At 46.6% G+C, this 26,406-nt stretch overlaps 2 protein-coding genes across 3 annotated transcripts; one reads left to right on the forward strand and one right to left on the reverse strand.

Moving 5' to 3' along the window:
- Positions 1–219: 219 nt before the first annotated feature.
- anapc5 (anaphase promoting complex subunit 5) lies at positions 220–9,922 on the reverse strand. Its single transcript, XM_072681174.1, has 17 exons — positions 9,391–9,922; positions 8,596–8,675; positions 8,393–8,496; positions 7,480–7,726; positions 6,767–6,827; positions 6,431–6,532; positions 6,106–6,296; positions 5,469–5,550; positions 5,283–5,375; positions 4,982–5,163; positions 4,706–4,841; positions 3,780–3,854; positions 3,148–3,269; positions 2,865–2,972; positions 2,057–2,204; positions 1,630–1,792; positions 220–526 (listed from the first exon to the last, which is right to left on the reverse strand). Exons 1-17 carry the CDS (start codon positions 9,589–9,591, stop codon positions 315–317), a joined length of 2,307 nt encoding a protein of 768 aa, XP_072537275.1. The 5' UTR covers positions 9,592–9,922; the 3' UTR covers positions 220–314.
- Positions 9,923–10,761: 839 nt separating this feature from the next.
- Positions 10,762–26,109, forward strand: rnf34a (ring finger protein 34a). Of its 2 annotated transcripts, XM_072682592.1 has the most exons (9): positions 10,762–10,870; positions 15,775–15,981; positions 17,953–18,140; positions 18,927–19,113; positions 19,652–19,705; positions 20,157–20,358; positions 20,965–20,994; positions 21,404–21,442; positions 22,674–26,109. In XM_072682592.1, the coding sequence occupies exons 1-9, from the start codon at positions 10,865–10,867 to the stop codon at positions 22,856–22,858; spliced, it is 1,098 nt and encodes a 365-aa protein (XP_072538693.1). In that variant the 5' UTR covers positions 10,762–10,864; the 3' UTR covers positions 22,859–26,109. The 2 variants fall into 2 exon arrangements, with proteins under 2 accessions (XP_072538693.1, XP_072538694.1); XM_072682593.1 differs by lacking the exon at positions 21,404–21,442.
- The last annotated feature ends 297 nt before the right edge of the window (positions 26,110–26,406 follow it).

The following is a 26,406-nucleotide window of genomic DNA, read 5'->3' on the forward strand; positions in this document are numbered from 1 at the left end:
ATATCTTCGTTTATCTCTAAATATATATATATATATATATATATATATATATATAAATAAAAGAGATAGAGCTGTAATAAACCCAGACAGCAGCAGCTCTACCCCAAATGTTCTGTGCTCTACACACACACACACACACACACACACACACACACACACACACACACACACACACACACACACAGCCTACATAGAGAACACCTCACACACACGGTCTGATTTAACATACAGAACAGAATGTATTTGGCACTTTGTAAACATTTTACACAGTCCAACACCACGAGCATCAGATCTCCAGCTGAGCTGCGCTGTGTTCAGAGCTGAGGGACTGGCTTGCTGGCCGCTGGAGGGAGTTCCTGGTTGAGCTGGCGGAAGAGCATAGCGCTTTTATTTCTCTCCGGTACGTTTCCCAGAGCGTGATGTAATCGAGCCTGCAGGTAACGGACCTCCCTCAGGCGCTGCTTACAGTTCAGCTGAAAGAAATACACACCGGATTCAGCCAACGTCTGCACCGACAACTCCACAGCTGCAGAGAGAGAGAGGGAGGGAGAGAGAGAGAGAGAGAGAGAGAGAGAGAGAGAGAGAGAGAGAGAGAGAGAGAGAGAGAGAGACAGAGGGAGAGGGGGAGAGGGAGAGAGAGAGAGAGCGAGAGAGAGAGGGAGAGGGGGAGAGGGAGAGAGACAGAGAGAGAGAGACAGAGAGAGAGAGAGAGAGAGAGAGAGAGAGAGAGAGAGACAGAGAGAGAGAGAGAGAGAGACAGAGGGAGAGAGAGAGAGAGAGAGAGAGAGAGAGAGAGAGAGAGAGAGACAGAGGGAGAGAGAGAGAGAGAGAGAGAGAGAGAGAGAGACAGAGGGAGAGAGAGAGAGAGAGAGAGAGAGACAGAGGGAGAGGGGGAGAGGGAGAGAGAGAGAGAGCGAGAGAGAGAGGGAGAGGGGGAGAGGGAGAGAGACAGAGAGAGAGAGAGAGAGAGAGAGAGAGAGAGAGAGAGAGAGAGAGAGAGACAGAGGGAGAGAGAGAGAGAGAGAGAGAGAGAGAGAGAGAGAGAGAGAGAGAGAGACAGAGGAGAGAGAGAGAGAGAGAGAGAGAGAGAGAGACAGAGGGAGAGAGAGAGAGAGAGAGAGAGAGAGAGAGAGAAAATGGGAGATATTAAAACCAGTGTTGATCATGTAATACTGTTGCTGTGCTGCAACCATAACCTTCTGTTAAAGCGCTGCATTACTTAGAACTGGTTCATTCCTGAGGGTTATTATTAATAAAATAATAAAATAAATAAATACAAATAAAAATAAGTGAAATGGTTTATTAAGGATTGATGTAAATGATGTGCGTTGGGCTGTTTTCACTAAACCACTAATCCCCTTGAGGCTGTGTTCCTATTAAAAAGGAAACGCAGGGTAGTAAACTCCACAGCACGTATTTTCAGATCTACCGACATTTTCATGCTCAAACTCTGTGTCTCATTTAGTTAAACAGTGTTTAGTTGCATCGAACCTGCAGCCTAGAGTGGATTAGTGCTAGAGTGGATCACTTACAGACGAGAAGCACCTTCTGAATTAGGTTTGTAAATTCTCCACAAGGAGGCGCTATTAGTACTGAAACAGCTTGGTAATGCTGGAGCTACGTGTGTACCGTGCAGCTTGTGTTCCTCTGGTGCGGACGCAGCGAGAGTAGCCTGGCAGCGAGCCGCCAGCAGCAGCGCCCGGGCCTTATCCAGCACAGATCCATGAGCCAGCACACACTCCAGCACGTCCTGCACCAGAGCCAGCGCCTGCTCCGGAATCCCCAACATCAGCTGCAAAAACAACACAGACACCTGCTCAGACACCTGCTTAAGCTTACTTATTTAGTTTCACACTGGAGCTAAGAGGCTATATGTAGCTAAAGTAGCTAACAAGCAATGGAAGCTTATGTACATCAATTAGCATGATGCTAACCGCAAGTCTAAATTACACACACACTCAAACTGTGTGGAGGTGTTCAGTAGACTGGATAATGTGGTTTCTGACCCTGTATGACCGGTCAATATCTAGAACATGGACTGAGTGTGTGTGTGTACCTGTGTAAAGGCCAGATGCAGTACAGTCTCAGACTCCAGGCTCTGTAGGTTGTGCTGTCGTGCTAAAGCTAAAGCCTGCAGCAGGAGAGGGAGAGCTGTGGAAAAGCCAGATGAGTCCCAGTGCAGCTCTGCAGTAGCCAGCATTACCCTGTTCATACACACACACACACACGATAGAATCCCAGTGTTACACCATGGACAAAAGTATTTGGACACCTGCTCATTCACTGTTTCTTCTTAAATCAAGGGTATTAAGAGAGCTGATTCTGCTTCTGTTGGAGTGACTGTCTCTACTGTCCAGAGAAGACGACTTTCTACTAGATTCTGGAGGAGGAGCATTGCTGTGAGGTTTGATTGCATTCAGCAACAAGAGCATTAGGGTGAGTTTAAGATATTGGATGGATGATCATCCCACCTCATCCCATCCAAAAATACTGGATGGAGCTCCTCCACCATCATTCCAGAGAACACAGCTCTTCCACTGCTCCACAGCTCCTCAATGCTGGGGGGCTTTATACCCCTCTAGCCCACGCCTGGCATTATTAGGCAGCATGGAGCCGATAGGGTCATGATGTTGATCTGCTCCAGAGAGTCCTATTCTATTGGCAGTACTTCTTCTCTACAGGGACTAGACAAGCTGTGTGTGTGTATTTGCACATCTGTATCAGCAAAGGGTGCAACTTAAAAGTAGATGAATTAATTGGAATGGGTGTCCACAAACATTTGGACATACAGTGTATGTTTGCTGCTGGCTCTTTAGGTTAGAGCTGATCTTCCTCCATCAGTCAAGACATTAAAACACACCTACCTGATGATCATCTCAGTGTTCTTGCTCTTCTCACTGAGGTGCTGTACACGCTGCAGGACCCTGGAGGCTTCTGATGTCTGATTCAGGGCCTTCAACAACTGGGCTTTTCTGCAGAAACACAGAACCTACTACAGCCCGTTTCTCCTGAAATCACCCTTTTCCTGTTCACTTCAGAGCACCCAGCTGCACCATACTGTTTATAATCAACGTGTACTTATTCATAAAAGTATAACTGCTAGCCCTTTGTGTGGAGTCTCATTTCTCCTAAGCAGGTAAAGCGTACCTGTACAGCCCCTCTGTGGTGTTCAGGGCAGAAATGGCTGTAACGAACGGCTCAGCCAGGTGGTACTTTCCATCAATCATAGCCTTCTCAAACTGGATCTTCAGGTCACTGAGCATCCACAGCTGCAACGGCACACCGGGAAAAACATTAACATTATAGACCATTACAGGAGCGCCCCCTATGCTTCCTGTAGTATATTACAGTCTGTCAGAATGAGCGTGTGGATCATATGAACATTATAGAGCATTATAGAGCGCCCCCTACGCTTCCTGTAGTGTATTACAGTCTGTCAGAATGAGCGTGTGGATCATATGATCATTATAGAGCGCCCCCTACGCTTCCTGTAGTGTATTACAGTGTCAGAAAGAGCGCATGGATCATATAAACAATATAGAGCGCCCCCTACGCTTCCTGTAGTGTATTACAGTCTGTCAGAATGAGCGTGTGGATCATATGATCATTATAGAGCGCCCCCTACGCTTCCTGTAGTGTATTACAGTCTGTCAGAATGAGCGTGTGGATCATATGATCATTATAGAGCATTATAGAGCGCCCCCTACGCTTCCTGTAGTGTATTACAGTCTGTCAGAAAGCATTCCTACTTAGGAGTCAGATGTGGACGTCAGACTGACCTTGGCGTGCTGAGTGTGAGGAGGAAACTGCTGCTTCAGATGTTTAATGATGTCACTCACAGCACCATACAGACCCTGAAAGAGGGGAAATGTCCAGATGCTCATTTAGACAAAAGTCATAAATCACACACTTAGTTCCTTCCCACCTTACAAACTCCTAGATCTCTGAGGACCTCAATCAGTTACTCCTGGTGGTTCCATGGTCTCAGTTGAAGCTCAAGGGTGAACAATGTTTCATGGTTATGGCTTTGAGGCTCTAAATATTCTCATCTCTTACCAATTTTAAATCAACAGACCTTGGGTCAGCTGTTTTAAATGTGCTTTAAAAACCTTTTTTATATATAAAAGCTGAAACTAAATAAAGGAGTATTCAGCACATTTATAAACACCAGGTTTGTTATTTCAGTTATTTTACCTAATACCTACTATTAAATTAATAGGACATACTTGTCTAAGTGGTTAGGGACCACCATGGAGCCACCAGCTTGTGCTATTCACCCTCAGGTCGAGTCAGAAAACCTCACCAGCTCAATACTTCCAACAATGATTTCTGGTTTTCAGGTAGAACAGAGCAGGGCAATATCACAACTGTTTATCGTATTGTGATAACTGTTATTGTGGTACACAGTATGTCTTCATGAGCACTGATTATCTGCATGTCTCATTACAAAGCGTGTGATCAGTCTTATTTAACTGAATGGAGTGCAGCATATTTTAAGTAAAAATCAAGGTACTCAGTGTGGGAGTTGTTTTTAAGACGTGATGAAATGGTGATAAATATTATACATCATAAAAATGTCTTTAAATATCGGGATAGTACTTTTTCCATCTTGAATGTTTGAAATAGGGTCCATCTCGGACAACACACAATCATGGAAGTGTGAGGTGTGTATCAGGAGAAATACTGGAGCTGTGGTTAGGGGTACCTGTTCAGCATGGAGTTCTGCCAGGTGGCAGAGTGCGATGGCAAAAGGCTCAGTGTTGTTTTGCTGAACGCCGAAGTTCACCGGCTCCAGACTGTTCATGTTCAGTAGCAGCTGAGCCTGCTGCCGGGCCATAGTGCTGCACGCACACACACACACACACACACACACACACACGTACGTTACATAACCTTAACTGAACCGAAACATGCAGGACAGGTGAACTCCAGGACTGCAGTGACAGGCAATGGCGTTAACGTTAGCACTGTGCTATCTGACCTCTTTCCATACATCCTCCATATGGACGCAGTCTGAGCCAGGCTGATGTCTATCAGTTCCGACAGGCTCTGCTTCCAGTGCATGATGTCTGTCCCCCGCAGAGCATCCAGCAGCTTATTGGCGGGCATGCCATGCAGCGCCCCCTGCTGGACCAGAGACTGAATGCCCAGAGACGCCAGATACTGTACAAAACAGAGAGAAACAAACAGCGACGGTGTGCAGATTCATACTGGATTAAAACCCACTCCTATTCCTTCTCAAAACAGAGTAGCTAGCCAATCAGACTTCAGGATGAACTTACAGGTAAACAGAAGTGGGCAGCCATTTTTACAGAGTCTTCAGTCAGCACCACGCTGTCGGACCCCTTCATCTGCTCCAGTGTGTATAACCAACTCTACAGAGAAAGAGAGAGAGTTCATCTGAATCAGTGTTTCTGAGGCCTGTGTGTGTGTGTGTATATAATTGATCTGGTGTGTGATTGACGTACCAGGCAGTGTTGAAGGCACACGTGATCATTGGCTTCCTGTGCAATTCGAATAGCTTCCTGCAGAGCCAAGTCAGCCTGCTGACTGCAAAAACACACACACACACGTTTTACTATATGTAGTGGGGACCACCATAGGGTTTTGTATTATAGTTAGGCTACACCTAAACCTAATCTTAACCTCTGTAACCTACACCGCAAATATACACACACTATGCCCAAATATTTTTGGAATAATTTAATGAATGCATTCAGTTACTTTAAGCTGCACCCATTGCTGACACAGATGTGCAAATGCACACACAGCTTGTCTAGTAGAGAAGAAGTACTGCCGATAGAATAGGACTCTCTGGAGCAGATCATCATCATGACCCTATTGGCTCCATGCTGCCTAATAATGCCAGGCGTGGGCTAGAGGGGTATAAAGCCCCCCAGCATTGAGGAGCTGTGGAGCAGTGGAGGAACTGTGTTCTCTGGAGTGATGAATGGTCTAGTTGAAAGTCTTCTCTGGACAGTACTCCAACTCTTAATACCCTTGATTTCAGGAGAAACGCAGACTGGACAGATGTCCTAATCGGTCATTAGGGTTGAATGGGACTGGTACCAGGGTTTTGTGAAGCTTGCACTAATTTTCACTCACTAGTGTCCAAAGCGACAGTGTAGGGTTGCCAGATTAAGCACGGCGTATCGCAGGCTGCGGCCGTATCCCTCGTCTCCGCTACTCTTGCCTTCTCCTCCCGACAGGATGAGGCGGTCGAAGTAGTGCAGCAGGCTGTGGGTGGAGATGTAAATGTCCTGAACTCGCATGCTGTTCAGATAGCTCAGATAATGCTGAAAGAGAGAGACAGGTGTAATTTTATTAACTGCTTTAAAGCCTTAAAACCCTACGATCTGAGCCACACATCTAAGGGTGGCTGATGCTTAACCGTGGATCTCGGTTTGGGTCTAAAATGGCTAAAACTCACTGCTTCAGCAAAATCGGGGTTGAATTTAAGGATGTTGTTGAGCTCGTCCTGCAGCTTCGCCGGCTTCATGGCTTTGTTCTCATCATTTTTTAACAGGTACGCCTAAGAAAATGTCAGAAATGTAGACCGTTGTAGTAAGACAGCCTGTAGCCTACATTTTTAAATGATCAGATTTTAAATAATGATGTTTTCATTTTAATAAATTAATCATATAAAAATAAAAAGTCTAAAATTGTCATTTTAATCAGGTTTACAAATCAAATGATTTCATACAATGTGAGAAACAGATTTCCAATGATATGGGTCCTTTAAACGTAACACACAGCTGTGACTGACCTGTCGGGCGAGGAAGTATTCTGCTTGTTTCTGAGAGAGTGGACCTCGAGTCTCATCCGAGCTACAGAGGAGAGAGACAATCTTCATGTTATGACTAGATTCTGCCCATCTGAAAACAGCATGCCCTACTGAACACCTGCTGAAAAGTCCCAGCAACCATGCTCACGTGGAGGGAGCGCACAGAACTGCGCCACCTGCTGGCTGTACAGCTGCTAACCCGACAGTGATTTACAACACGACTGAACGGGGGCTCCGAGGGGCTCAGTGGTCTAATGCGCTGCCACTATGGCCCGGGGGGTGGGGGGGGGGTTTGAATCCCATGCCATGCCGCTTTGCCATCAGTAGCAGGAGTCTGAAAGAGCACAACTGACCGTGCTCTCTCCAGGTGGGTAAATGACTGTCTCTCTCTCTCTCATCACTATTAAAGCGATGTTGGCCGGCACAGGTATCACAGGAGACACGGATTAAGTCCTTGCTGTCCTAATGTCGGAAAAACCTTCCCTATTGATCTGGGATGTACAAATAAATTATCACGTCAAGTCAGAGTCTATAACAATAATCTATAAAAATCAACACAGAAGAATAAAGAATTAAACATACAAAAATAAAAACATGCAAAGCAAGCATAAATATATAACTGTTGTCCAAACTTTAGTATAAGACTGTATCCTCCTGTTTCAGCTTCTGCTGCAGTTGTTTAAATCAGTACTAACCGGAGGTCTGACTGGTGCAGTGGTCCTGTGTCCAGCTCGTCTTTCTCCATGGGGTCTGCGCTGGTGTCCTCATTGCTGGTCAGCTCCATGTCCTCGGTGGTCACGGCAGAGATGTCGCGCTGCTGCTGGTCTTGGCTGAGAGGTCGGCCGCCGTGCTGGCTGTACTGCTGCAGCGACCGGTACAGCTTATAGACCTGACTGAAGGACAGCTTGTTATAGGCCAGCAGCATCTGACGCATAAACAGACCTGCAGAGACACAAACGCAGAACACACAGATCTGAGTCCAGGCTCTGTGCCCCTCGTTCCTCGTCCCTCCCGGAATTCATCATCTCTTTGTTTATGACTGATGGTATAAACGCCTGTAACATCACAGACAAATTCAAAAGCAGGCTTAAGCAGCAAATATCCAGTAAAAACAAATCTGACATTTCATTTCTGTTGTGGGACCGTCTGAACGGGCAGCTGCCAACTACTGTGGGCAAAGCCACTCCGGCTCTCTGCATACCGTAGCCTATTCAGATTATATTACAGCTGGGCAATATGCTGATATTTTATTGTATTGCGATACATTTTGTAATTGTGATTCACAACATGCCTGTCTGTGCATATCACGGATCAACTGATCAACTGATCAGCATGTTCCGTTACAAACCATGTAATCAGTCTGGTTTAACTGGATGAAGTGCAGCACATTTGGAATAGAAAACACTTTACCAATCATGACAGTATTTAAACAGTAGTTTTTTAAGAATCTGATGCTACTGCTGTAATTTGTCTGTGATCACATGCACTGCAAATATCAAACATTGTGATTAAACTGTATTATAGTGCCAAAAAAATGTAAACAACAAAGTACAGCAAACACAGAAGCTGTAAACTGTGACTGCGATCATCAGGATCCGTGCCGCTCACCCACAACGCTGGTCTTAAAGGCTTCAGAGTCGCTGAACGCACTGGGCAGAATGGCAAAGAAGTGCTCCATGTCCTGCAGCTCTCGGTCAGCCATCAGAAACAGCCTGGAGGAAACAGAGAGAGAGATACAGAGAGACGAATCGTGAGAGACAGACCAGGTAGGTACGCAAACCTCAATCTCACCCACAGGAGAAACAGCTCACCTGAGTTTAACAGCGTTCACCATCAGAGGACAGCATTCCTCCACCGCCTTCAGGAACTGCTCGAACGTTAAATCTGGACCCTGGTTAACACACACACACACACACACACACACACACACACGTCATATTAAATATATTATTCAAGAATACAGATAACCGTACAACTTTACAGGAAACGAATGAAAGCCTTTTACGTGGTGTGTATGAAAACACTGCGGTCCATGCCCTGGTGCAATCAACCTACGTTTCAGGAGCTAAACTGCCAAAACACTGAAGGCTTTGGACTGCTTTCTGAACGAGGCAAGACACCCTCACTCGCAGTTAACTGGAACAAATGTCCTTTACATATTAAAGTCAAAGCAGCAAACAGCATATTTAATATTTAATATTCTAATCAAATCTGGCTTATTGTAGCAAAAAAGAGCATTTACAAATCAGAAACACTGGATATTTACACGTTATGCTATACATACTAAAATATGCAAGAGTGATACAAGTAATAGATAAACAAAGTGAATTATGACCATTTATCATTTATGATTATGAGTGAACCATAATGGCTATAATTACAGTGGTCAGTAAATGGAGAGGAGCATTACAGATTTATCAGTTAGTTTAGATGCTGCTGTTGAAATAGGTGTATTTTAAGGCGACAGAGAGGGTCTGGCTGTGTCTCTGGTTTTGGGTGTAGTTAGTAAGTGTGTTATTTTAACTAAAGGTTTAACTCGAATAAAGAGCACTGGAGCACCACTGAAGGGGGTCCAGTCCTGCAGAGCAGTGGTCCTCATCACTGACCTGCTGCAGAGGTAAAATGAGCTTGTTTAACCTCCTCCTGTCCAGAAGGGCCATGGGCTTGGTCGTGGCCATTTCATACAGCAGAGCCAGAACTGCTATTTTATAGGGAGTGACCCAGTCCTTAATCCCGAATATGTTGGCCTGCACCACCCCGTTCGTCATCATAGGGTTAAAATACAGACTCTCGTGTACACTCGCCATTGTGTTTCTACATTAACCAGCCTGGATCTGAATAGAAATGAGCACTAAAACAAACCCCTCCAGCCACAGGACCGAGCTACAGCTACTGCTACTGCTACTGCTACTGCTACTGCTTAGCTTAGCTTAGCTTAGCTTAGCTTAGCTTAGCCAGCTCGTGCTAGCAGGGCTTCGCACCCGTCCATATCCTCCCTGAAGCGCTTTAAAGTGCTAATTATCCGCTAGACTGGCTCTGACTAACTAACTGCTCCAGTCAGACATCAGGTTCCCAGCTCTACCATCAGCGCGCAGCAGCGACTCAGCCGCGGCCGCTTTTCCTGCTAGCCTTCACATGTGTTCCCACCACTATTCAGGAGCGCGGGGATTGGCTAGTTGTGTCCGAACGCTGCGCTCCGATTGGCTAAATTTGCGTTCACGCAAGCTGTACGGACGCGTGAGGAAAACCTCAGTGAACGTGATTGGTTGCCGGTTGTGGCGGCTCTTGGAAACGTAGCTGTGATTGGTTAGTTCGCCGTGCGTTTTGTCGACGGTTACTCAGAATGTGCCGGTGGACATTTATGCAGCCTACTGAGGGGACTTCGAAGAGTGTACAGTTCTCACTGTGTTCCAAAAGCACTGCTTACCTGGGGTCACTGTCCTGTTGGAACACCCCACAGTCGTGTTGTAGGTTTGGGTTATGCTGACCAGGTCGGAGGTCCTCCACCCGCTTCATTATATCATCCACTATCTGCAGTGTCCCAATTGCACTGGCAGGAAACAACTCTGGGGCATGAAAATGCTACCACCACCACATTTAACAGTTGATACGGTGTTGATATAGCTCATCTTTACTCATCCATGCACACACACACACACACACACACACACACACACACACACACACACACGCATACACACACACACACACAAATATTTTTGTTATGTTAAGTTAATATATATTGTGTATTTACTTTCTATTTATTTTCTGTACAAAGGGCCACTACTTCTATATAGCCCATATTTAGTGTTAGAGTAATTACCCGAGCCAGCAAGCATTCCAACGTAGGAAGGTCCTGAAATGCTGTGCAAATGACGAATGAAGCGTGGACATGGCAATGGGACACAGCCCTGTGGTGGTGTAGGGAGCAGGGCACAGGGGCGGTTGGCTCTGAATGGGACGCGCCCTGAGAGTGAGGCTGTTGGCTAGCTAGCTGTTGATGGAGCAGCGGCTGAGCTCGCGCCTCGGGATGTGCAGCTCGTTCCTTTAGACGAACGGTTCTGCTGGCCCGGAGGTGATATGAAGGTACTGTGATCGACTGGTGTCGCTTTATTGATCTGGACCTCCTGCTCGTGTAGGAATGCTGTGTTTTTCTCATCCGGGGACCCCGACCCCTCGCTAGCTTTGCTAATCATAACTTGTGATGTGGAGTGTGATCCGGACCGGACCTGCAGCAGAACAGCCGGTTCGGTTCGATCTAGAGTCAGACTGCACAGTTCTGATCACATCTGCAGAGATTCACAGTCAGAACCACTTGCTTTGCCTCCGAGTTAGCAGAGTTAGCTGGGTTAGCAGAGTTAGCTGGGTTAGCTGGGGTAGCAGGGTTAGCTGAGTTAGCAGGGTTAGCTGGGTTAGCAGGGTTAGCTGGGTTAGCTGGGTTAGCTGGGGTAGCAGGGTTAGCAGGGTTAGCTGAGTTAGCTGAGTTAGCTGGGTTAGCTGAGTTAGCTGGGTTAGCTGGGGTAGCTAAAGTTAGCTGGGGTAGCTAAAGTTAGCTGGGTTAGCTAAAGTTAGCTGGATTAGCTGGGGTAGCTAAAGTTAGCTGGGGTAGCTGGATTAGCTGGGGTAGCTAAAGTTAGCTGGGGTAGCTAAAGTTAGCTGGGTTAGCTTAGTTAGCTGGGGTAGCTGAGTTAGCTGGGGTAGCTAAAGTTAGCTGGGTTAGCTGGGGTAGCTAAAGTTAGCTGGGTTAGCTGGGGTAGCTAAGTTAGCTGGGGTAGCTAAAGTTAGCTGGGTTAGCTGGGGTAGCTAAAGTTAGCTGGGTTAGCTGGGGTAGCTAAAGTTAGCTGGGTTAGCTGGGGTAGCTAAGTTAGCTGGGGTAGCTGGGTTAGCTGAGTTAGCTGGGTTAGCTGAGTTAGCTGAGTTAGCTGGGGTAGCTGGGTTAGCTGAGTTAGCTGGGTTAGCTGGGGTAGCTGGGTTAGCTTAGGTAGCTGGGGTAGCTGAGTTAGCTGGGGTAGCTGAGTTAGCTGGGTTAGCTTGGTTAGCTGAGTTAGCTGGGTTAGCTTAGTTAGCTGGGGTAGCTGGGTTAGCTTAGTTAGCTGAGTTAGCTGAGGTAGCTGAGTTAGCTGGGTTAGCTGAGTTAGCTGGGTTAGCTGAGTTAGCTGAGTTAGCTGGGGTAGCTGAGTTAGCTGGGGTAGCTTAGTTAGCTGAGTTAGCTGGGGTAGCTGAGTTAGCTGGGGTAGCTGAGTTAGCTGGGGTAGCTGGGTTAGCTGAGTTAGCTGGGTTAGCTGGGTTAGCTTAGTTAGCTGGGTTAGCTGGGGTAGCTGAGTTAGCTGGGGTAGCTGAGTTAGCTGGGGTAGCTTAGTTAGCTGAGTTAGCTGGGGTAGCTGAGTTAGCTGGGGTAGCTTAGTTAGCTGGGGTAGCTGGGGTAGCTGAGTTAGCTGGGGTAGCTGGGGTAGCTGAGTTAGCTGAGTTAGCTGGGGTAGCTGAGTTAGCTGGGGTAGCTTAGTTAGCTGGGGTAGCTGAGTTAGCTGGGGTAGCTGGGGTAGCTGGGGTAGCTGAGTTAGCTGAGTTAGCTGGGGTAGCTGAGTTAGCTGGGGTAGCTGAGTTAGCTGGGGTAGCTGGGGTAGCTGAGTTAGCTTAGGTAGCTGGGTTAGCTGGGGTAGCTGAGTTAGCTGAGTTAGCTGGGGTAGCTGAGTTAGCTGGGGTAGCTTAGTTAGCTGGGGTAGCTGGGGTAGCTGAGTTAGCTGGGGTAGCTGGGGTAGCTGAGTTAGCTGGGGTAGCTGAGTTAGCTGGGGTAGCTGGGGTAGCTGAGTTAGCTGAGTTAGCTGGGGTAGCTGAGGTAGCTGAGTTAGCTGGGTTAGCTGAGGTAGCTGAGTTAGCTGGGGTAGCTGAGTTAGCTGAGTTAGCTGGGGTAGCTGGGGTAGCTGAGTTAGCTGGGGTAGCTGGGGTAGCTGAGTTAGCTGGGGTAGCTGGGGTAGCTGAGTTAGCTGGGGTAGCTGAGTTAGCTGGGGTAGCTGAGTTAGCTGGGGTAGCTGGGGTAGCTGAGTTAGCTGGGGTAGCTGAGTTAGCTGGGGTAGCTGAGTTAGCTGGGGTAGCTGGGGTAGCTGAGTTAGCTGGGGTAGCTGAGTTAGCTGGGGTAGCTGGGGTAGCTGAGTTAGCTGAGTTAGCTGGGGTAGCTGAGGTAGCTGAGGTAGCTGGGGTAGCTGGGGTAGCTGAGGTAGCTGGGTTAGCTGGGGTAGCTGAGTTAGCTGGGGTAGCTGAGTTAGCTGAGTTAGCTGGGGTAGCTGAGTTAGCTGGGGTAGCTTAGTTAGCTGAGTTAGCTGGGGTAGCTGGGGTAGCTGGGTTAGCTGAGTTAGCTGGGGTAGCTGAGGTAGCTGGGGTAGCTGGGTTAGCAGGGTTAGCTGGGGTAGCTGGGTTAGCTGGGTTAGCTGAGTTAGCTGAGTTAGCTGGGGTAGCTGGGGTAGCTGGGTTAGCTGAGTTAGCTGGGGTAGCTGGGGTAGCTGGGGTAGCTGAGTTAGCTGGGGTAGCTGGGGTAGCTGAGTTAGCTGGGGTAGCTGAGTTAGCTGGGGTAGCTGGGGTAGCTGAGTTAGCTGGGGTAGCTGAGTTAGCTGGGGTAGCTGGGTTAGCTGGGGTAGCTGGGGTAGCTGAGTTAGCTGGGGTAGCTGGGGTAGCTGGGGTAGCTGAGTTAGCTGGGGTAGCTGAGTTAGCTGGGGTAGCTGGGGTAGCTGAGTTAGCTTAGGTAGCTGGGTTAGCTGGGGTAGCTGAGTTAGCTGGGGTAGCTGAGTTAGCTGAGTTAGCTGGGGTAGCTGAGTTAGCTGGGGTAGCTTAGTTAGCTGAGTTAGCTGGGGTAGCTGGGGTAGCTGGGTTAGCTGAGTTAGCTGGGGTAGCTGAGGTAGCTGGGGTAGCTGGGTTAGCAGGGTTAGCTGGGGTAGCTGGGTTAGCTGGGTTAGCTGAGTTAGCTGAGTTAGCTGGGGTAGCTGGGGTAGCTGGGTTAGCTGAGTTAGCTGGGGTAGCTGGGGTAGCTGGGGTAGCTGAGTTAGCTGGGGTAGCTGGGGTAGCTGAGTTAGCTGGGGTAGCTGAGTTAGCTGGGGTAGCTGGGGTAGCTGAGTTAGCTGGGGTAGCTGAGTTAGCTGGGGTAGCTGGGTTAGCTGGGGTAGCTGGGGTAGCTGAGTTAGCTGGGGTAGCTGGGGTAGCTGGGGTAGCTGAGTTAGCTGGGGTAGCTGAGTTAGCTGGGGTAGCTGGGGTAGCTGAGTTAGCTTAGGTAGCTGGGTTAGCTGGGGTAGCTGAGTTAGCTGGGTTAGCTTAGGTAGCTGGGGTAGCTGGGGTAGCTGAGTTAGCTTAGGTAGCTGGGTTAGCTGGGGTAGCTGAGTTAGCTGAGTTAGCTGAGTTAGCTGGGGTAGCTGAGGTAGCTGGGTTAGCTGAGTTAGCTGGGGTAGCTGGGTTAGCTGGGGTAGCTGAGTTAGCTGAGTTAGCTGGGGTAGCTGAGTTAGCTGGGGTAGCTTAGTTAGCTGAGTTAGCTGGGGTAGCTGGGGTAGCTGGGGTAGCTGAGTTAGCTGGGGTAGCTGGGGTAGCTGGGGTAGCTGAGTTAGCTGGGGTAGCTGGGGTAGCTGAGTTAGCTGAGTTAGCTGAGTTAGCTGAGTTAGCTAAAGTTATGGTAACTACTTGCTGGGCTGCTGTCAGCTAGGCTCACCCCACCTGTCTCACCCCACCTGTCTCACCCCACCTGTCTCACAGCCAGTGTCTAAGGTCATTAAAGGCTCGTTATGTAGCTGAGTTGAGAAGTGCAGGCTCATCAGTGTGAGTCCTGCAGGTCAGGAGGTCAGGAGTTCTGTCCTGCAGTGAATTTGGGGTTATTACCCATGTAGGAGCGCAGGGGGGGGTGAGGGGGCTTTACTGGCTGGATCTGGCAGGTGGGCTCAGCCTCTCCTCCAGCAGCAGTGTGCTGTCCCTGGGAGATGAGGGTGTCTCTCTCTGAGTTATTTGAAGTGCAGTAATCCCTCTTTACAGCTCAGCACAGTCTCCGGCTCCTCTAATGGGATTGATCTCAGTCACAGGGCCCGGTTTCAGGGCAGGACGTCCTGCACGACCCGCTAATGAGGTCGGCTGTTCAGAGTGAATGGAGCTGCTGATCTCTCTGTAGTGAGAAACTAAAGCCTGCCTCCAAAAACACTCACTGTATACAGTGGGGTGTGTAATGAGCCCGTCGGTCGCCATGACTACAACAACACAGATACAGCCCATAATTTATCTCCTATCCAAACCCACCAGTGCAGCTACACGAGTCTTCTGAGTTTTATATGGAATGATGATGATGATGATGATGATGAAGGTAAAATAGTGAATAGAGAATCTGAACTAATGCAGTTCTCTTTAGGGACTACTTTCTGTAGCTGCACTACACCCTGCAGCATGTATCCCTCCACCATTTTAATGATCTGATTTTAAAAGCAGGTTCTAGAGCCGAACTCTTCTCAGAACTCTGGTAGAACCGTGTCTCAGGCATCAGGCAGCGTCTTCATCACCATTAGGTGAAGAACTTTCTGTGAGGAGCTTTTATTAGAGCTTCAGACGTCTGCTTCCCTTCACCTCCACTGTAGAACCACAGCTCTGACTGGGGGAGCTTATCTAGAACCTCCACTGTAGAACCACAGCTCTGACTGGGGGGAGGTTATCTAGAACCTCCACTGTAGAACTCCAGCTCTGACTGGGGGAGCTTATCTAGAACCTCCACTGTAGACCCACAGCTCTGACTGGGGGAGCTTATCTAGAACCTCCACTGTAGACCCACAGCTCTGACTGGGGGAGCTTATCTAGAACCTCCACTGTAGACCCACAGCTCTGACTGGGGGAGCTTATCTAGAACCTCCACTGTAGAACTCCAGCTCTGACTGGGGGAGCTTATCTAGAACCAAGAGTTTCACACCAAACCCCCAAACCCCCTCTCTGTGTGTGTGTGTGTGTGTGTGTGTGTGTGTGTGTTCCTCTGTTTTCAGGCGGGGGCTTCGTGTATGTGGGCATCGTGCTGTGGTTTGCTGAATGAGGTCATGGGCACCGGGGCAGTGAGGGGGCAGCAGCCGGGCTTTGGGGGTGCTGGGCCGTTCCGCTTCGCTCCGTCTGCGGGATACTCCACGTACCCCCCAGACCCCACCAGCCAGGTGTGCCAGGCCTGCGGACAGACCTTCTCCGTCTTCAGGAGGAGGGTGAGCATCTGCTGCTTTCTAAAGCTAGACACCACGCGAATCCTGTAGGTTTGAGGTGAGGTGGGGGTCTAATGAGGGGGATGGTGTGTGTGTGTGTATGTGTGTGTACTGTGTGTGTTTATGAGGCTGTGGTGTGTATCTGTGTGTATCTGTGTGTGTTTATGAGGCTGTGGTGTGTATCTGTGTGTTTATGAGGCTGTGGTGTGTATCTGTGTGTATCTGTGTGTATGTGTGTGTTTATGAGGCTGTGGTGTGTATCTGTGTGTATCGGTGTGTATGTGTGTGTTTATGAGGCTGTGGTGTGTATCTGTGTGTGTTTATGAGGCTGTGGTGTGTATCTGTGTGTATGTGTGTGTTTATGAGGCTGTGGTGTGTATCTGTGTGTGTTTATGAGGCTGTGGTGTGTATCTGTGTGTATGTGTGTGTTTATGAGGCTGTGGTGTGTATCTGTGTGTGTTTATGAGGCTGTGGTGTGTATCTGTGTGTATCTGTGTGTGTTTCTGAGGCTGTGGTGTGTATCTGTGTGTATCTGTGTGTTTATGAGGCTGTGGTGTGTATCTGTGTGTATGTGTGTGTTTCTGAGGCTGTGGTGTGTATCTGTGTGTATCTGTGTGTTTATGAGGCTGTGGTGTGTATCTGTGTGTATCTGTGTGTGTTTATGAGGCTGTGGTGTGTATCTGTGTGTGTTTATGAGGCTGTGGTGTGTATCTGTGTGTATGTGTGTGTTTATGAGGCTGTGGTGTGTATCTGTGTGTGTTTATGAGGCTGTGGTGTGTATCTGTGTGTATCTGTGTGTTTATGAGGCTGTGGTGTGTATCTGTGTGTATGTGTGTGTTTATGAGGCTGTGGTGTGTATCTGTGTGTATCTGTGTGTTTATGAGGCTGTGGTGTGTATCTGTGTGTATCTGTGTGTGTTTATGAGGCTGTGGTGTGTATCTGTGTGTATGTGTGTGTTTATGAGGCTGTGGTGTGTATCTGTGTGTATGAGGCTGTGGTGTGTATCTGTGTGTTTATGAGGCTGTGGTGTGTATCTGTGTGTATCTGTGTGTTTATGAGGCTGTGGTGTGTATCTGTGTGTGTTTATGAGGCTGTGGTGTGTATCTGTGTGTATGTGTGTGTTTATGAGGCTGTGGTGTGTATCTGTGTGTGTTTATGAGGCTGTGGTGTGTATCTGTGTGTGTTTATGAGGCTGTGGTGTGTATCTGTGTGTATCTGTGTGTGTTTATGAGGCTGTGGTGTGTATCTGTGTGTATCTGTGTGTGTTTATGAGGCTGTGGTGTGTATCTGTGTGTGTTTATGAGGCTGTGGTGTGTATCTGTGTGTATCTGTGTGTGTTTATGAGGCTGTGGTGTGTATCTGTGTGTATCGGTGTGTGTTTATGAGGCTGTGGTGTGTATCTGTGTGTATCGGTGTGTGTTTATGAGGCTGTGGTGTGTATCTGTGTGTATCTGTGTGTGTTTATGAGGCTGTGGTGTGTATCTGTGTGTATCTGTGTGTGTTTATGAGGCTGTGGTGTGTATCTGTGTGTATCTGTGTGTGTTTATGAGGCTGTGGTGTGTATCTGTGTGTATCTGTGTGTGTTTATGAGGCTGTGGTGTGTATCTGTGTGTATCTGTGTGTGTTTATGAGGCTGTGGTGTGTATCTGTGTGTATCTGTGTGTGTTTATGAGGCTGTGGTGTGTATCTGTGTGTATCTGTGTGTGTTTATGAGGCTGTGGTGTGTATCTGTGTGTATCTGTGTGTGTTTATGAGGCTGTGGTGTGTATCTGTGTGTATCTGTGTGTGTTTATGAGGCTGTGGTGTGTATCTGTGTGTATCTGTGTGTATCTGTGTGTGTTTATGAGGCTGTGGTGTGTATCTGTGTGTATCTGTGTGTGTTTATGAGGCTGTGGTGTGTATCTGTGTGTATCTGTGTGTGTTTATGAGGCTGTGGTGTGTATCTGTGTATCTGTGTGTATGTGTGTGTTTCAGCACCTCTGCTGCGACTGTAAGAGGGGTTTCTGCTCGCTGTGCTCCGTGCTGCAGGAGAACCTGCGCAGGTGTGCTACCTGTCACCTGCTGAAGGGGACGGCCTTCCAGCGGCCGAGGCTGATGCGCCTGCGGGTCAAAGATTTACGGCAGTACCTGACGCTCCGCAACATCAACACCGACACATGCAGGTACGCCGTAGTGGGGGGTTTCAGACTGGGGGGCGTAATGCTAACACCACATCACATCTCTGACTGGACAGACCAACTACAGACCATCACTGACTGACCCTCAGCCTGGGGGAGGAAACATCCAGCAGGTTTAACTCCTCCCACTCACTGTCATGTAAACATTAGCAACATTAGCAAGTTTAGCATTTTCATCTCAGATATGAGTAAATCTGTCGCACCGCTCAGCCCTGCATTTACTCCCGCTTTATTGGTCGCCTCGTTACAAATGACACATGATGGGCGGGGTTGTTCAGCTGGAGTTGACCATGTTTAAACTGGGTGGAGTGGGAACTCTGGTCAGTGTGTGTACCCTACCCCTGCGGTTTACACTTCAGCATTCCGGTTTTATCAGCTAAAATCTATTGTTATATTTATGGTCTTAGATTATTACATTATATTTATATGTTTAAAACATTAGAAATCAAAATCAGCCAAGAACATTGTGACGGGTGCATCTCTACAAAAGTACAGTTGATCAGGATTTGTAAATTCTGATTATAGCCACCATACACTCATAAGTGTGTACACTGTTCACCGCCATAACCAGACAGATCAGGAGATTCACATATTGTCATGTACACCAATCAGCCATAACATTAACACCACGTGGAGTTCATGGTTCAATGGTCAGAGCTGGTGTGGTAACACAAGGGGGACCTACTCAGGATTAGGCAGTGGTACTAATGTTATGGCTGATCGGTGCACCCAGCAGTTCTGAGTTCTGAGGTTTGTGCATGATTCCCGCAGGGAAAAGGAAGACCTGGTTGATTTAGTCCTGTGTCACCAAGGGGCAGAAAGTGAGGATGATCCAGATACGCCAACACTACAGACACGCCCACTTTACAGCTCATCCACTGCAGACCCCGCCCCCCTGCTCTCCCCTTCACACGGAGAACCAGTCAGCAGCAGCGACAGCTCGGAATCCACCAATCCGGTGCGTTGAATAATGTGATCAATGTTATGATCTGACTTCTGACTTCACACACACTTTATATTCAGACAGCTTGAAGTCTGAATTCATACAGAAACTTTATTAGATTATTTAATTTTATATTATATTATGTATATTATATTGTATTATATTGCACTAAAGTGTTCTTGTAGCCACACTTAAAGCCCACTAAAGAGGCTGTTAGGAATCAATAAGTAATATTTCTGTACTTCTTATTATACTAATGGTTTAATTGTACTAAAATAGAATAAGAGCCAGACTGACGTATACTGATTGTATACGTGACTCCTTACCAGCTTTATGAGGCAGCTTTTCAAACCTGTGTGTTGTTAAGCGAGGCCCTGCTGGTTAGGCGTGACTGTGTTTATTATATTATTATATTAATATTTCAGATTTCAGGTTAAACCTGAGGGGGGGGGGGTCTGCTCTGAACTACATTAACCTGCTCTTACCTTCTCCCATTTACTCCTCCGCTGTGTCATGTTGAGACTGTTTTGCTTTTGCTTGGTTGATTGTATAGGACACCGACTCCACATCACTCTTCAACCTCGAGGCACCAGAACACACACCAGAGGTGAGTCGGGACCCCGTACTGGAGGAGCTACTTTCAGCAGTTTAATGGTAGGCTGAACTGGGCCGCACTCCGACAGCAGTGACACGGGAGGTCAGCCAGAGTTCTTACCCTGGATTAAAGGAGTAGTGCTAGTGTCCAGTTTCTCTCTTTATCCCACATGAAGTTGATTAGTCTGGTCATTAATTGCAGCACTGCAGTTACAGCATGGCTGATCGGGGTTGAGAATAATGTGGAATACTGATTCACCAGTATGGGAACCGTGGACTAATGTAATGCTGATAACTAGTATTGCTGGTATGTGTGAATGACGAGACAGTGGCCGGTATCTCCCTGTGAGGAGGGGTTAGAGCTAGTGGAGGGAACTGGAAATCCCCCAAAATAAACACATAATTAAATAATTAAATGATTAAATTAAATTAGTGAATTTAGAGAGTGTGTGTGTGTGTGTCAGGTGAGTCCAGTAGTGCGGAGGTTGGGGCGGGCTTCCCTGTCAGACTTGTCCAGCGTGGAGGATGTGGAGCAGCTGACCGTCAGACAGCTGAAGGAGATTCTGGCCAGGAACTTTGTGAGCTTCTCAGGCTGCTGTGAGAAATGGGAGCTGGTGGAGAGAGTGAGGAGACTGTACCGCGAAAGCGAGGACAACCGCAAGTCCAGTGAGTGTGTTAGACTGACTGTAGCACCACACACACACACACACACACACTCTGTGGCTACAGTACCATGGACACAGTACCATACTGGGGATGTTGTGGCCTAAGGGTTTGAGACCAGAAGTTAGGAATCCTACCAGCAGGGGGGAGTGAAGGCTGTCTCCTCCCTCCATCCACCCCTTAAGAAAGGCACCCTCACTACCGTAGAGGGGTCAAATGCAGAGGACACATTCCTCTGTATGTAGTACAGCCACAAATACTTTACCTTCTACTGTGATTGTAATGCTACATTGGGCAATAATTTACAATAATAAACATTAATAAATAATAACTACACAGATATAATTGTCTAATAGATTACAAAAAATTGTCTAATAGTCTATTAGTATTATAAAAAAACATTAGTATTTATAGTTTGGCAAATAAAAGGAATAAAAATTATAATAATAATAAAACATATATATTATTAATAATATTCAATCATCACTGCAGTTACAGTTTTTAATGTAAGCCTTTATCCTCAGATCATATATTGGAAATGTAACCTCGTCATTAGCGTTTGAAATTGTAAAGCTGGATCTGAATTTGACCTTTTTTGATTTATTTCAGTGGAGAACGTGAGCAGTGCCGTCAGCGCAGGTAAGAGACGCAAGCCTGCAGTCCTGTAGTGCAGTGCCCCCCCCCCAAAAAAAAAACAAAACAAAACACACACACACACACTGCTTTCAGCATTGGTCAGTTCAAGACCACAGGGGGCACTGTTATCAACGCAGCAACAGTCTGTTTCTGAGGACACTCCTCCTTCCTGCTGTTAATGCAGCAGAGGGCGCTCTGCAAGAACACAGTGGTAAAAACAAAGGATCGGAACTGGCTCTGGATGGCTCTAAAAATATGCCGGATCAGATATTCAAAATTAATATATTACTTGTCGACAGCAAAAATATATAATATATATTCATCAGTTTTATTTTTGGATGGTTTTGGGGTATTAAGTCATTGGTAAGTGTTTATTTCCTCTAATAGCTGTGTTTTGCTCCTTCTGCTAAAGTCGTAGCTTTACCTCCTCCAATCTGCAACGGAGTCGGAGGTAAGGCTTCTGATTGGTGGGAATCTCTTACACGTCCCCTTTTTTTTTTTTTTTTTTTCTTCATTCATCGTTGCACTGCAACCCCCCCTTCCCTGCATGCCCATTGCCATTTGTGGATGGCATGACCTCTCTCAGATGCATGCTGGGAAATGTAGTTTAGTCGGGTACAATTAAGTAGTCTAGTTTAAGTAGTAAGGATCTGACAATTTTATAGATTTAAAGTAAAAAAGGTGATCCAGTGGTTCTCTTGGTGTTGGTGCCGACATTCATACAGTCATACATAAAGAACAGAGGATTAGCTGTAAATACAGCCTCATTATATACTGCATTCCGGTACGCAGGTGTGCCTCTCCTCCTTCATTTCATCTCCTTCATCAGATGTGAATGTGAGGAAAACTGCATTCTAATTCAGTCATTACCCTGAACTTACAGAGACAACCCAGACCATCTGATCACACACATCTCACTTACAGCAGAAGCCAGCGGACAGATGCTGAATTTAGTCAGTAAATGTTTAAATATGTGTTTTAATAAAGTTGGATCATTTTGTAAATCTGTATGATTTGTATTTTAAGGACTCGTTTTCCAGAGGGACCAATTTGTGGTGCCAGCGTAGTTCTGTGGGTGGAGCTAATACATGCTCCGCTTTATCACCATGGATACTGTAAAACCTTAGGGACAATAGAAGTAATTAAAACTGCTGTTTGTAGGATAGTGTAACTCTGGATTAAATGCCATAGGAACATGGTTGTGGTCAGGCATCCTAAATGGAATCACATAATGTCTCTCACACACACACACACACACACACACACACACACACACACACACACACACACACATATATATATATCAAATGTCTATACACCAAAAATCAGCCCATTGACTTCTATTATAAGTGAGTTTAGGGTCAGTGTGTTATTTTCTAAGTTCCGGGAAAGTGTTGGAGTGACGGTCTGTGGTAATGGACCGTACACTGCAGACACAGCAGATAGAGAGTAGGATGAAAAATAGTGGAGCACCCTTTTAAAGCATCTGCCCATTGACTTCTATTGTACTTCTATATTTTGGACCCTGCAGAGTAACGGGTGACCCTGCAGAGTAACGGTCTGAAGTGGCTTCATAATCTATATATCTATAAAAAAATTATAATCTTTGTTGCTGTTATTCTCTCTCTCTCTCTCTCTCTCTCTCTCTCTCTCTCTCTCTCTCTCTCTCTCTCTCCGTCCAGATGTTGGCAGGACCCAGCTGTTTATCGATGAGAACCTGTGCCGTATCTGTATGGACGCGGTCATCGACTGTGTGCTGCTGGAGTGCGGTCACATGGTCACCTGCACCAAGTGTGGGAAGCGCATGAGTGAGTGTCCGATCTGCAGGCAGTACGTGATCCGCGCCGTCCACGTCTTCAAGTCCTAACAGAGACCAGAGAGACACAGAGAGCTTTAAAGGAGCAGTTCAGAGAGAACAGAGTTTTATGACTGACCTCTGACCTCAGTCCATCAGCCCAGTCCTGTTCGGAATCTGACCTGAGCTTCTTTAGTTTACAGCAGCAGACGCTAGGCTAACATCGCTAACAAACACTGGACTCAGACTGTCACCAATTTACTCATCTCTGTAGACACGCCCCCAAACCCCTTCCTCTCTCAGAGCTCCTCCAGATCTTCATCAGCTGGTAGATGGAGGAGGATTAGGAGACGGTGAGACTGACTTTAGTCTATAAACCCAAACAGAACCGGAACCACAGAGCTGAGGAACGCTGGAGGAAACCAGAACCACTCACAGTTCTACAGAGCGGGACGTTACGAGGAGGAGGATGAGGGTTCAGCTCCGGTTCTAGATTCAGTGTGTGAATAAGGTCTGTCCAGGCTGTCAGATTGGTGACAGTCTAAACACCGAACAGGTCTGGGCTGATGGACTGCGTTTGGGCTCAGATCAGAGATCAGTCCTCTCACTTTGATTTCCCACCAGACTCTTCCTTTAAGTCCAGGTCAGATGCTTTCTGCAGAAGATCTGAGAAAACGTCTCAGACCAGGAAGTGGACTGATGCTCGACTGCTTCAACAGAATCGCTCAGCATGAACCTGCTAAACAACGATATGCAAACATTCCACAACACACACAGCCTATACTGACGTCCCGGCATTTCGGACGGTCACACGTGGAACACGCGCCACTGTGAGAACCTTAGAGACTCAGTTGCTTCTGTGAGACGGATCCAGGTCATACCTCATAACTCAGGATGGGGAATTTGGGGAAAGATCCTCGCATGTGTTTGTGTATCTGTTTCTCCTGGTTGCATCAGCTGTCCTTTTTTTCAGGAATAGCTGGATTAGCTTACACCCCCCCCTTACTAACATACAGGTAGCTATAGCAGACTGCATTCGCCGTTGGTTGTGGGCGGGTGGGTTGGATTGCAGGTGGGTTAGCTGGCTTAGTTAGTTTTACTTCACCACCCTCCTTTTGTTTTTCCTGCCTGTGTGAATCAGACTGTGTGTATCAGCAGGGAGGGATGCCAGATCCACCTTTTCTGCACTAGTCCCAAATCCCCCACACATGCACTTTAAAGGGAGAGCTCCTGCTGCAGAGTCATCTCTGGAAGCTAGTGTCAGACCAGTAGAGGAGAGAGTGTTATTATTATTATTATTATTATTATTATTATTATTATTATCTGTTTCTGGCAGCTTTACGTCAAAATGTAGACAACCGTCAAAATAATGACTTTTTACATTTAATTGTAATAACTCATATCAAGACTATTATAGATAGTTATAGAAATATAATATAGTTGTTACAATAGACAGATTGTCAAAGTTTTGCATTAAGATTTTGGAGGACAAGTTGAAATTCGAGAAAATACACGATGTGTCGTACAGATTAACGCGTAAGACAAAAGCCCGGTGGTTTGTCATACAAGTCAAAATTTAAGGGAAAAAAAGTTAAAGTTAAAATTTGAGAAAATACGCTGAAAAGTCTTAAAGATTAAAACAGAAGGAATTATCAGTCAAGTCATTAGTTTGAGAAGGGTCTGGGTTTTGCCTGTGCTGTCAGAAACGGGACAGTTTTCAGTTTCTGGAGCTTCAGCAGAGATGACCTGAACCAGACTGGTTTAAACTGACGGGTTCAACTCATTAGGACCACCTCTAACGACTGGCCTGAGGGGTGATGCACTGCCCTTTCTAAAGGGAGAACCTGAATTAGGTGCCAAATATATATATATATGTGTGTGTGTGTGTGTGTGTGTGTGTGTGTGTCTCAGTCTCATGCCCTACCCTCTATACTGTGGAGGTCTATTTCTTCTGAAGCCAAGTCATAATAATAAGAAACATTCTCATGATTTTTTCTATTATGACTTATTACTATAATGTAATGTTTAATCAAAATTCTCTTAATTATGACTCAATTAGAATCTCATAATTATCTTATTTTGTAATTGTGAGGAACATTGTCGTTATTATTGGATATTACATCATAATTATGAATATTGGTCTTATTGAGACACTGAGTCATAATTCTGAGACGCTAACACTTTTATAACTAATTGGCTTAATGGATTTCTTAAGGGCTTCTGTACTGTAGGCTCGTGTGGGTGTGGGTGTGCGGGTGTGTGTGTGTGCGGGTGTGTGTGCGGGTGTGTGTGTGGGTGTGTGTGCACATGTTCAGTGTATAATCACTCTGGTGTGACTTGAGACTCAGATTAACCCGAGATGCTAAATGTTCTGATAAGGGGTCGATTTTATATGCAGCTAATATAGAAATTGTAGAATTGTTGTAGCGTTACAGAATCACGCACAGCCAGACTCACTCTGCAGGGCCCGAACACCTCTCACACTTCATTCCCACAACCACAGCCCCTGATTCAGCACTAATACTAATATCTGCTCCTTATGACACGACGTTGCCCTGAGACAATATATTTTGGGGACACTTTGGGGACACTTTGGGGGTCATTCTGATTGATTTTGAATGAATAAATGAATAAAGAAAACTAATAATCAGTCAGTCAGAGAATGCCAGTGGCTGATGGGCGGCTACAGGCTTGTACCGGGGTTAGCTATGCTAGCGTGTGTTTTCACCGCTGGACTGGGACTCGGATCAGAGGAGGCCTACACGGCTCCACACACCCGATTCCTCACAGCCACTCTGCAGTTGGACCAGCGTTGCAGAACACATCCCATGTTTATGCAGCGGTTCCTCTCTTACATGATAAATTATTATATTCAGGGGGTCCGGTTTGTAAAGCTAACCATGCTAACATTAGAAAACCCCCTCCTGATCCGACCCGACCCGACCCACTAAACAGCAGATTCACCTCAGACACCAGGGCAATACCACTTCACCAGTGTGTGTGTGTGTGTGTGTGTGTGTGTGTGTGTGTGTGTGTGTGTGTGTGTCTAACTGACAGTGCAGGAGATATTAATGAAATATGTGCAACTCCAGTTTTCCTCGGTTTCTTCAGTACTGTGTACATGTTCACTCAGATATGTTTATTTTTCTTAAAAACTGAAAGCTGTAACTTTCACCGTTTATCTTTAGTCTATAATGAATTAACAACCAACTGATAGATGCAAGTTCTTAATCACCCTTGTGGTAAAATAATTAAAGGAGTTTGGTTTGGGTGTGTGTTCATGGTTTTGCTTTTCTAATGAATTTTTAATGAAATAAAGAGCTTAGAGATTTTCCCAGCTGGTGAAATGAGATTTAGATAAAAGCCGAGTTCAGATTTTATTTCCTTATTTAAAATATTTCAACAGTAAGACAGGCCTGAAGTCTTTGGTACTGGAGCGTGCTAATGTAGCTAACGTAGCTATGAGCGAGTCTGTGAGAGGCCTTTAGCTCAATGCTACAGGCAGTAAGTTTGACCTCAGCGCTGTGTAAACTCTGCGTACTGCTACTGCTGACGTACAGTGAAATACTTCATTAGGGTTCTAGATAACAGTGAGGGATTCCGTCTCAGAAACAAGTCTA

This window comes from Salminus brasiliensis, chromosome 6 (genome assembly GCF_030463535.1).
Source record: "Salminus brasiliensis chromosome 6, fSalBra1.hap2, whole genome shotgun sequence".
Classification (NCBI taxonomy): Eukaryota; Metazoa; Chordata; class Actinopteri; order Characiformes; family Bryconidae; genus Salminus; species Salminus brasiliensis.

Coding starts and splice junctions, on each gene's coding strand:
- anapc5 (XM_072681174.1), bottom strand. CDS start 9,591: ATGGCGAGTGTACACGAGAGTCTGTATTTTAACCCTATGATGACGAAC. Junction 6,533..6,766: donor AATACTTCCTCGCCCGACAG/GTCAGTCACAGC, acceptor ACATTTTCTTAG/GCGTACCTGTTAAAAAATGA. Junction 3,855..4,705: donor CAGAACTCCATGCTGAACAG/GTACCCCTAACC, acceptor CCCCTCTTTCAG/GGTCTGTATGGTGCTGTGAG.
- rnf34a (XM_072682592.1), top strand. Junction 15,982..17,952: donor TCTCCGTCTTCAGGAGGAGG/GTGAGCATCTGC, acceptor TGTGTGTTTCAG/CACCTCTGCTGCGACTGTAA. Junction 20,995..21,403: donor GAGCAGTGCCGTCAGCGCAG/GTAAGAGACGCA, acceptor CTTCTGCTAAAG/TCGTAGCTTTACCTCCTCCA.